General features: G+C 33.8%; 1 protein-coding gene across 1 annotated transcript in view; it reads right to left on the bottom strand.

The window, feature by feature from the left end:
- LOC124361232 overlaps positions 1-12,216 on the bottom strand; it is a 37,950-nt gene that overhangs the window by 13,916 nt on the left and 11,818 nt on the right. Inside the window, exon 5 of the mRNA XM_046815276.1 lies at positions 7,916-8,128. Within this exon, the coding sequence (XP_046671232.1) occupies positions 7,916-8,128 (213 nt within the window). The remainder of the gene's footprint in view (positions 1-7,915; positions 8,129-12,216) is intronic.

Below are 12,216 nucleotides of genomic sequence, written 5' to 3'. Positions count from 1 at the left end.
CGAGAAAAGAGGGCATAGAGACCCGGGGCGACACTTCCACTACCGCTATAACAAAGAGTTGAGCGACCGCAACAGAACCATGCCTCCAGAACGGCTCCTACGGTACAATTATACAACGATAACGAGAAAAGAGGGCATAGAGACCCGGGGCGACACTTCCACTACCGCTATAACAAAGAGTTGAGCGACCGCAACAGAACCATGCCTCCAGAACGGCTCCTACGGTACAATTATACAACGAAAACGAGAAAAGAGGGCATAGAGACCCGGGGCGACACTTCCACTACCGCAAGAAAAAAAGTGCAAGACAAAGGCAGGACCACATCTCCAGAACGGCTCCGACGATTCACTGAATGTTCAGGAGCCGTCTAAGGGTCGCTCCTGGACAGAGACAGACAGCCTGAAAACGTATTGAGTCCAAAAATGAGAGAAGGCCGTCAAAGTGGATGATAGGTACAACGGTCACTCGGATAAGCTCACCGGTATTGATATTAGAATGGGAATACCCTAAACTATTTTAAAGATAACAAGGAGCTTTGTACTGAATATTAAAAGCAGAAACCTACTTTACTGGATATATTGTTAATATTAAACATGTAAGGCTAATATTATTCGTAAAATATGTATAGAAACCGCCAAAAATGGTCAAAAAATCCTTTTTCAACAAATTTTATTTTCATACACGTGTTTAATAATTCATGATGGTTGAATACCAAAACACGTGTATGAAAAGGGAATGTTTAAAAAGGGTTTTAGTTGACCATTTATTATACTATATGTATAGTATGTTTTAACATCACAGTAATTATTTGACAGCAAGCTATTACAATTACCACTATAACATATAAATTGTATTCAATTGTTGTGCAAATAACGTTTGGTGTGAAATAAGCTGCCACATTTTAATAGCTAGTCTGTCAGGTCAACTTACTAGTCTATTATATAAAAATCAATCGCTAAATGTGTTGTTAAGCGCTAATCTTATTAATTCAGATAATTCCTTTTGTAAAATATTCGATGAAATCTGGGGAAGGTTTATAACAAGAAAAAGATTAACTAAGATATTTTTTAATTTGAAAAATTTTAGTATTTACCTTATGTTATCAAAGTTTTATTGACACTAAACAGCTGTTGAAAATTTAAATAATTGAAGTTCGTTCATTAGTGATGCACACTGTTTAAAAACCCACCTTATTCGACAAATCTATGCATGTTTTGATTTAAGGCAGTTAAGCTTCCTTGTTATTGTGATATTTAACAGCTGGCGTAAGGAAAACAGTGAAATGTATACTAACATACCTTAAATATTCATTCTTTCGCAGACTGCTGTCCGTAAACAACAATACTTCTATAAAACAAAACCTATACACGATTATATGGAAATATTGTATGAACTTGATACGTATTTCTGTCATATACCTAAAGTAGATAGGGCTTCCTCCATGACCATAATAGGCTTCTCTGTCATTCATATGTGTAGAAGTATACACTGATCGAAGAAGAGTTCTGAAATATGCGTATAATTTTTAATCATTGCAATAAGGCACCGACCGACCAAACAAATGTGTCCCCATAAGTGTATTTAAACGGCTGCAAGTAGACACATATATCTGTTGTTAAGTCCTAATTAGGTATATATATTTTTTTTCTTCAACGCAACAAAGCAAATTTTACTGGCACTAGGACTGGAAATATCTTAAACCAAAAATATATAGCAAAAGCTAGAAATATAGGCTTTTGAAACCGAAGTGGATTTCCCAGATCTATGTGTTTGATCTAGGTATATTTTATTGGCCGATTTAGGAAGACAGACTCAATTCTGGCGATTAAAATGACATATATTCAGAAATACTCGTACACGTGCCAGACATGATACAATACAGGTATCATGTATACAATACATGATACAGGTTAAACTCTGATCGTTTTATGCATGACTACTAAAATGATATAACTTTCATGTGTGCCTACTTCGTTTGAAAACTTTGACAGTTTACCGTCATATTACACCATAAGTGCTTTTACAAAGTAGGAATAAGGACTTCGGTTTTGAAATATGTGTGCGAAATCGCGGTTACCTGCTCTACTAGTAGCAGTGTAATCAACAGAGAGTTGTAGGCAGGGGAATATTCCGGTAGCTTTAGTACGGGGAACCATGTAATCCACTGCTAGCTGCAAACAGGAAATTAGTCGCGTAGTTTTAGTACTAGGAATGTTATAAACTATTGACATTTATTAAGAGAAAAATACTCGGAGGGTTGCATAACTAGGAACGATCTAATCCACTGAGAGTTGCAAACAGGGAAATACTGGGATTTTCGTTAAATCTGATATTGAATTCCTTCCCCACAAGTTGACTCACAGTTGTGATTTAGATTTTGAAGTGGATGGAATAAAAGTCGACCTGAATTCTGATGACAAAATTACAATTATTGGCTTATATCGTTCTCCAAACGGATGCAGCAAAATATTTTTTGAAAATCTTCTAAATTCCATCTGTTTGAAGTCGTCCAAGTTTATCATAAATGGTGACTTTAACATTTATGTTTTAGACCACACCGACTCCCTGACCCAGTGACTACGCGACATCCTAAATTCTTTCAAATTGATCTAGTCAGTAAACACGAGTGACCGCCACATCGAGTAAAGCCATCGACAACGTCATCACAAACATTCCAAAGGCCTCAGTCACTGTTTTCAATGCGGTCATCTCTAACCACTTCGCTCAGGAGATCACTATCAGTAACTTTCAGCCAGAAATTGAACACCCGTCATCCAAAATCAAAAGAGACACTAGCTCGGAAAACATTATATAACATAAACTATTCCAGATCCCCCTAAAGTGGCAAATGAATTCAACTCATTTTTTCATCTGTTGTATCACTTAACCCATCATTCAAAGGCCTCAATTGCAGCGAAGTGTCATCGATGGGACCGGTCTCATCCATGGCACTATCTCCTGTGAGTGAGGAAGGGATGGCCCGCGTGATACAGGGATTGAAACAAAAAATACTTTTGACATCAATGTCTGTGTGGCTGCTCGTTGCTCTAAGCATATTTTGGCTCCACTCACAAATTTGATCAACTTTTCTTTCGCACAAGGCATTTTCCCCTCCCTTTTGAAATCTGCGAAAGTCACACCCATTTTAAAAAAGACGATCCTTACTTTGCAAGCAACTATTGTCCAATTTCAATCCTCCCAGTCATGAGCAAATTTCTTGAAAAGATTTTTCTTGTCAGATTTAAAATTTCCTTGATCGTTTTGAAATCCTCTGTTCCGAACAATTCGGTTTCAGAAAAAACAAATCCACAATTGATGCGGTCACACACCTAATCGATACAGTTGTCGATGGCCTGGACAGAAGAGAACATGTGCTAAGCATATTTCTAGACCTCTCTAAAGCATTCGACTATGAACATCACGAAACGCCGTTGTACCAGTTGACGACATGTGGTTTTTGAGGTCTGCCGCACGAATGGATCTCGTCTTACCTCAGGGATAGAAGCCAGTATGTGCAGATTGCGAATACCCTGTCAGGAAAGGTTCAAATGACTTACGGTGTCCCACAGGGATCTATCCTTGGACATGTCCTATTCCTTGTTTACGTCAACAGATTGAACTCATCGATCGTTACAGGGAAGATGGTTCAGTATGCTGACGATACAACTCTCTGCATCAGAGCAAAAACAAAACATGAATTAGAAATCAACTCACTTTTAGAACTGAATTCATGTATTCAGTATTTTTCAACACTAAATCTGAGGGCTAATAGTTCCAAATCAAGCGTCGTCAATTTTTTTCTTCGGCAACAAGAACCTGAAAACTTTGCTACCGTGATGGCGGATGACGTTCTAATAGAAGAAACTGATTCCACCAAGTTCCTCGGAATGCACATAGATCGAGGGCTGACTTGGGACGATCACATTGACGGCATAATTATGTTCAAAGGTTTACTCAGACATTAATGTCTTACGGAACCTTGCAAAATTCTGCTCTTTGGGTATACTAAGAACGGCCTACTTTGGCTTGGTATATCCACATCTGATATACGGTTTGAGACTGTGGGGCAGCTGTTCTAAATACAAATTCGAACGTGTATTTAGAAGTCAAAAGAAAGCTGTCCGAATCATTTCAAAATTTAACTTCAGAGATTCATGCAAAAACACCTTCAGGGAGCTTGGATTGCTGACTTTGCCCTGTCTCTATATCCTGGAGGTTGTCCTGTAATGCCGTTCTAAGTGTAACTTGGTTCAAGGCAGGGACGTTCACCAGTATGGGACTAGAGGCAGGGACAACTTCCGCGTTCAACAACACAGAACTGCAGCATTCGATCTTTTACCGTCTGAGGTTGGTGTCAAGCTAATCAATAAGCCCCCTGAAGAGATCAAACAATTGAATGACCAAAAAAATTTTAAACTCGACTAAGACACATTTTGGTGTCGAGGTTGTTTTACTCAGTTGACGAGTTTATGGAGAGCCGCTGGGACGAAATTCAAAACTAACTCGATCAATCCTCTGGTTCTGGTGTGCCAGTGGCAGGATTGTCTGGTGAGAATGAAGATGAGAGTGAATGAGAGATCATGTTTTGACTGTGTGCGTGAGTGAACGAAGTGTAGGCCTACCTTTTATTATTTAAATATTTATGACGTTTGTATGTACTTTTATTATTGTTACCGATATTATATTATTATTATTTTAGTACTATAATCAGTACAATCCACCAAGAGTTGCAAACAGGGAAATACTCGGATAGTTTCATAACTAGGAACGGTCTAATCCACCAAGAGTTGCAAACAAGGCAATACTCGGATAGTTTCATAACTAGGAACGGTCTAATCCACTAAGAGTTGCAAACAGGGAAATACTGGGATAATGTAGATAAAATCAATAGCCTATTTACTACTATTGAGCATTGGTTTGTGCCTAACAGTTCCACCGTAACAAAACTTATGAAACCCAAGTAATGAAAGTTTTTTCACAGGCAAGGCCAATTGACTATTCAGCTGCCCCACCCCTGTCTTATCTGAAAACTTGAGTCGAGTGGGTTGTTGGGATCGTTTAACAATGGCTATATAGTTTTTTTGTGATTTATTGTTGAACATATTTGAAGGTTTGCACAATGTTTATGTGAGTTGGTCACGTCTTCTATTCATTATTTGTTAAATTTATTTATTGTTAAACTGATCATTGTTATCTGTTATCGCTATTTTTTTATTGCTTTACAATATTTTTATTTTGTAATAATATTAACACTACTGTTACTACTATTACATTCTAGTTTTATTTTTATTATTGAATAATTCTAAAACTGTTTTATGTTGTTAATAGTTGGATTGCCAATTAATTAGTGTTTCGGTGTTGTTCACATAATATATCTCTAACATGGTTACCATATTATAATTTGGATGAAAGTTCTTTAAAATTAACTAAATCGTTAGAATTTTAATAAAAACATGGTTTTTGTTATTCCTGACTTATGTGTTTCACAAAACTCTCGTATGATTTGTTTATTTTAAACTATATTTTAGTTATGTGTTTGGTTATTTATCCACCTGATGATGATATCAGATCTCAGATCCTGATACTTTATATCACCGAACGAAGGTAAATGTCTGGAAAATCCTGTTTTTTTAACCTATATATACGTCTCCTTCTTTCCCTACAGCGATAGTAGTGAGACACGTCTTCGCCTTGGAATGTCCCGTTCAAGTAAGCTATCCACTAATTTGCTGGTTGCATGTCGGTGTGGGAGGAACATGTGAGGCTCCATGCCTCTTGGCTAGTTGTATAGGACTGGAAATGTGACAGTCTAATATTGCACTTCTATGTCCGAAGCCACTATAAAAATGAATAATATGAAAGTAAAATGTAATTATAATTGTTCAACCAGAAGAAATATATCACCTAAATATTATTTAGATATTATTATATCTAAATATTATTAAATTATATTCAATTGTATTTAGGAACATAGCAATGTCCAAACATGTATAAATATTCTGTGTAGTTTTATAAGTAATGTGTTTCAAATTATCTTGATTAAATGGTAACATATATATTTAAAGCAAATCGAATTATCGTAAACATATTAAAGTATGTAATTGTAATTACGTTTTATGTTCTTTAACTCTTGTGATATTTAAATCCACCATATCGAAAGCAATTGCAAATTTTGTAGCTTAATACAAGTAAATAACCGCTCAACTTTCGTTCACTTTTGGTAATTACAAGAACTTTGGACAGTCGTAGATTCTATGAATTTGAAATGAAGTTAAGGTAATAGAAATTACTGAAACTTTCACGATTTTTTTTTTTCAGGACTAAAAAAGGTTTTTATAAGAAGATTTTTTATACTTCAATATACACAATCAGAGTACACAAATAGATAATAAAGTATAAAATAAGATATTAAATCTAAAGAAAGCAATTAAAAAAACGTTTTTGGTTTATATTGGACCAAATTTTACCAATGTAATTTATTCACTTAAAATTATCTTACTTTGGTGACTGTAATGTCTGGTGTCGGTTATATTAAACAAATACAGTAAAATTTAGTAAACAAAATATGTTATGGTTTAATTACCTTCAAATTTACAACAGTGAAAAATGCCACTAGAGAGAACACTTCATCCTGAAAGAAACTACATCTAGCGTGTTGCTTTTAATGTTTTATACATTCGCCTCATTTGAGAATCTTTCGAAACGAAATGAAGTATTCCGTTACAAAACTTCTTTTACACTAAATTATAAATGATCGAATGAAAGAGAGCAGACCAGTATAGCATGGGAGTTCATAGTGAGGATTACGATATTTAGAGTGAATATTTAACTAATGTAGACTCACAAAAGAAGACTTTCCACCAGATTCTAGGGGAATGTCGGTGCCGCTTATCTCCACCAAGATAAGCTTCAACAGAAAATTGTAATTTAGTTATCATCGTACGCAATCCAGTTGATAGGTGCACTTGAACTTGTGAATATTAACACTATCTTTGGCACAGAGAAATACAGCTCATCACAGATTTTTATCCAATAAGACCATCTTTAGTTGTGCCTCAGATAGTTTACAACCCAACAAACTGTTAGTGTGGTTAGTTAGTGTGTTAGTGTGGTTAGTTATTGTGTTTTTTGTGTATGTAAGGGCGTCAGGAGACAGGTAGATAAATGTGAACAAGATCTCTATATTACTGTCATTACCAACTAACGAGGATAGAATAAACTGATGAGAATCGCTACATAATAAAAATGAACTACCACCAAACACGAGAGGATACGAAAAATGATTCTTCTACCTAATTATGAGTTCAATTCCACGTATTAGATTCATCAAAATTATCATGATTTTCACTTGTAAGCCTTTGCTTGGCGCATTGTAAGTATAAAAAATAAAGTGATTTAACTGGCAGCTATTCTATGCATAGATAATTAAATTTGTGTACATGACTGCTTTCTACAAAATCCTGTAAGTATAACAATTACCTTTAAATACTTGCTAAATGATACTTACTACAAACGTGTAGTAACTTTTATCTATTGCTGTGACAAACACAATAAATATGTCGAGAGTTGGGAAAGCAATTATTACCAGAACACTTAATTTGTAATTTTGTCAATGATTAATTTTAACAAGGTTCAGTTGTTGAACCTCAAAATTAACACCTTCCATGTTTAGCATTTTTTGTCCATTGTATGTAGATGTGTTGCCCCTATTTAGATGTAACTGAAAATTTTGGACTGACACACAACTGTCATTAGTAGGAATCAAGTGTTTAATATGCCTATGATGCATGTCATCGAAGAAAATAACGCCTACTACCAATGATATGGATGAAACTGCAGACATGTCGATGATTAATGTTGTCGAGGAAGAATTACGCTGGTTACGCACCGTGTTGAAACTCTGTTGGTACTCACCATTAAAAATTGTTTTTCGATCAGCTTCTTCAGAATTTTTATCATAAAATTCATACATGAAGTTTGAATCCGCGTTATAAGAGCACACAATATCAAATTCCGTTTCTCCTCTGATGCCTTCACTTGGGGTTATACCACAGGTTACGTTTGTTGCAATTGACTCTGTTTCAAATTTATAGTAGTAGGTTGTAGCAAATTGGCCTTTTAACTTCACTGAAACACGAAACACAGATGTGCAAATTCAATTAGAAAGTTATACTTGTTCTAAATATATAGTTTTTAGAATTATCTGTGCCAAGATAGCCACTATGACGAAAACATATTCTACAAAATAGTAGTGTAAAACCTAGCTTCTTCGTGGATCAAATCATCTGGTTAGGGTACTTTTAATAACTGCGGCAGATAAAGTATACCGGGTATATTTCGGTACTGGACCTGTTCGGCACTCATGTGAAATATTTCCAAGATAACTGTGCTAATAAAGATAATTATAAAACTGTAGAATTTTATAATTTAGAATTGTATATCTCATAACTTACAGGCAGAATTCCTAGTGTTTACACGGACGAGTCCCACATCAACTCTTCTCATATGTCGGGCAAGGTTTGGTCCGATGATTCTCTCATAGTTGTCGCTTTGCCATTTTCAAAAAGAGAGCGCCTTATTACAGGCTGGGGGAGAAATGGGGTTAATTTATGATTGACTGACCGCGAGGAGGTAACATGAGACTATTACAATGGAATAAACATTGAAAATTATGTAATATTATAAGTGGTCCAGAGAAATGTTGGTGCCGAATTACAAAACTAATTCTGAACCGGCTATTAATAACCCGTTGTACCAAAATAAACAAGCGAATAAGTGTCCCAATTCGATTAGTACTCAAGCTGGTATGCAATTAGTATTTCTGGGAGAAGAACTTACAATACCATCTCTTCTGTTAGATACCAACCAGCTAATACTCATTAATTCATAGATGACGTTTATAAATACCATGGCCAAGATATTTAAAACTTCCTCCATCCCCTTTGAGCTCAATGCTGCAGAGATACACTGGGCGGATACAAAGGATTAGGTGGTAGCTCACAATTGCACTTTTAAATTAAATTATGTAAAATCCTTAATCAAAAAAAGTTTTCCTTCAATTTTCAAAGAACACTGTAAAAATATGAAGAACACGAGAAAAAAAAAATCATGTCTATTTTAAAGATACAATGTACCATTTTGTAGTCTTGGAACTCTCAAGCAAATCAGGAGAGAGGGCAGATAGTGATACCAAAAGTGAAGGAAAATAGAACTGATACTGTAATCATTATGTAAGGGTTCAAAAATTTCCAATCGTCATATATAACTTATAATTATGTAGTAATTTATAAAAGTTATAAGTATATCTTAAATATAGTCTATTGCTGTAAGACCGATTTCTGTACAAAATTTTGATCTAGTTGTGTACGTTTTTTTAATACTTGTACCTATTTTTTATTGATTATTTTATTTATTTTATATGTTATGTTTTAAAGAAATATTTCATAAATGTATATTCTAACCGTTAGTAATGGAATCTCCTTTATTAAAATGTTCGTTATATGAAATATTGTACAGTTATTTATTTATATTATATAAACAAAATAAATATATAATATATGTATGTATGTATGCATATGTATATGTGTATGGGGGCTTATATATGTATATTCACAACCCTGATACTCGTTAATGTTTATTATTACTATTTTTCTACTGTTATTATAACTACATCCTTGATGGAATAATAACATTATTAGTCGCATAGTTACACATTCTCTGTTAAATTGTGTAGCCAACAACCTTCTTACCGAGAAGGACCTCGCTCGCAATGTATGTAAGTAAAATGTCATGTGAGACGTCTGATTTAAATATTTTCTACAGCTAATTTAAATATGAAAGTAAAATTACCTATGATAACCTTTTATTTGCCATATTTGAATGGATATAAGTTGTTGTGATATCCTTCTGACGAGACCACTTTGAAGTGATTATATGTTATCTCGATAAATGGGTAATTCCGTCGCGATTAGGTTTAGGTAAGTTTCTGAGTTCACCTCATCTGTTCTTGGAATTTGAGTTCATTTCATTTTATTTTGGACTACTGAGCTTCGACGTCTAAAGTAAATTTATAGCCAAGTCCACAAACTTCGTAGTTTGTCATTCGACATCAACGTTTAAGGGAAACCAATTTTAGAATGATTAATGATTAAAGTCTCGTAGGCAATATTCTAAGGAACATTGGAACCACTAGGCACATCCTCTGATAACTTTTGAATTGATTCTTATTCTACTTTGGCAGCAAGGTAAATAGTAAAATAAAGAATAATAAATTATATCTAGAAGTGGTGCGTGTAATTTCTTATCATAATTAAATTATCATCTAAAATTTTCAATTTCTAATATGTATTACTACTACTTGAGATATAACTACCACATGTCTTTCTTCCATTCGGTGATTAAAATTACGCAACTCTGCCATAAATAATTCTAAAGTAACAGGACAGGGAGAAAGTGAGTGAAAAAGCCACAATGCCTGTTATTACGTTAGAGTATTTATCAAAAGAAGTACTTGTAATAGAACTGATAACTAGAGGTGTCATACTAAGTAAAATTTGCACAGTAAATCAACTTCGAAAGTTGCTAAGACTATGTTTTAAAAATGTTTAAGATAAAGTATTTTATCTACTGCAGATAGCCTATTTACAGTGAGAAAGTAAAATTCCTGAATGAGAAAGTAAAATTCCTGAATGAAAAAGTTATTTCATTAGAACATGGTTCCAGTGCTTAAAATAATAACAGTTTCCGTATATAGACCACCACATTGTTTGAAAAATGTAACTACTTAAAGATCCTTTTATGTTTAAACAGCTAGCAAAAAATAAGTGCAGTACATAGTAAAACGCTATCTGCTTTAAAGTGTAGTCTATAGAGTGCTGAGGAAAGTTAACTATAAATTGCTATCTAATGTAGATTTAAAACGTGTGTTAGAAGATAGTTTAAATGACTCATTAAAACAAGACGAGGCTTCGGAGAAAGCAGATAGTAAGATTCAGGGCAGCTCACCCCAGAGGGGAAGACAAATAGGCTATATTTCTCTTCAACAACCAACAATGCAGCCTGCTGTCAGTACCCCCACTTTGCCTTTAATACCTATTTATAATGCGAACAATGTTGATATAATTCAAACTGGGTCCAGTTTAAATATTTTTATAAGCTAACCAACCCCTAGAGAATGTTATATGCAAATATTTACAGTAATAAATTAACTAATAATCCCGAAGCTAGCATAGTTTTTAAATTTTGTAAATCTCGGATAGATCATAAAATAAGAGTTCATATCTAAAATAAGTTACGTGTTACAAATCTATGAGAGGTACTTATCAAACACAAATGAACAATTGGAAGTGAAGATACAATTTTCTACGGTATAATATTAAAGATTTAATGATTTACATAACAAAAATACAAATCACAACTGCTTTATAAGCTATGTAATACAATATATTATTTTGAGTTATATATCAATTTTTAACATATTAATAGTTACGTTTTTAATTGCAAGATGTTTAGTTAAATTTTGAGAAAAGTAAACCGTGTATAAGATTTGAATTGTCAATTAGATGATTTTGCAAACAAGATATTTATAAAATATTACTAATTGTTTATAAAGAAAATAATGAGCAATTTGATTTATTTAATGATGTATTATTAAGTACTAAACTATCGCATTATTACAATTCTAGCTCACATAGTTTAAATCTGATTGTTATATCAAATTTAACCTCCTGAATCACACGTCGCGGCGGAGCCCCTTCGGATACAACCCGCACTTTTTAAGAGTTCTTGTTTGATTGATCTTTTGCCATTTTCCAGCGTACTCTCAAAATCTCATTTGTTGTAATTATTCAGTACCACATAGGTTTATAAATGCTGCTTAGCTTATTAAACATATGAATTGTCAAATACATTTTCAAAAATTCATAAAGTTAAAATTACTGCTTATATAATCGACTAAACCTAACTCAAATATTAAACAAGATAGAAACTAATACAAAACAATAAATCTAAACCAAAATAATTTTACAACGAAAGTGCTAAGTTTGCCTTAATAAAAACTTCTTCCACAGAATAATATGCCTGGTTTATTAGGAGGCGATGCTTTAGAGAAAATCTGATTTCTTTCTATCAATTTTCGAACATTATAAAAGTTATTTAGCAGCCTATAATACAGTATTAACGACGCTGGGAGGGGAAGAATTATATTTTGAATCAAA

This window comes from Homalodisca vitripennis, chromosome 4 (assembly GCF_021130785.1).
Source record: "Homalodisca vitripennis isolate AUS2020 chromosome 4, UT_GWSS_2.1, whole genome shotgun sequence".
In the NCBI taxonomy this organism is placed as follows: Eukaryota; Metazoa; Arthropoda; class Insecta; order Hemiptera; family Cicadellidae; genus Homalodisca; species Homalodisca vitripennis.
This window is presented reverse-complemented; position numbering and strand designations above follow the sequence as displayed.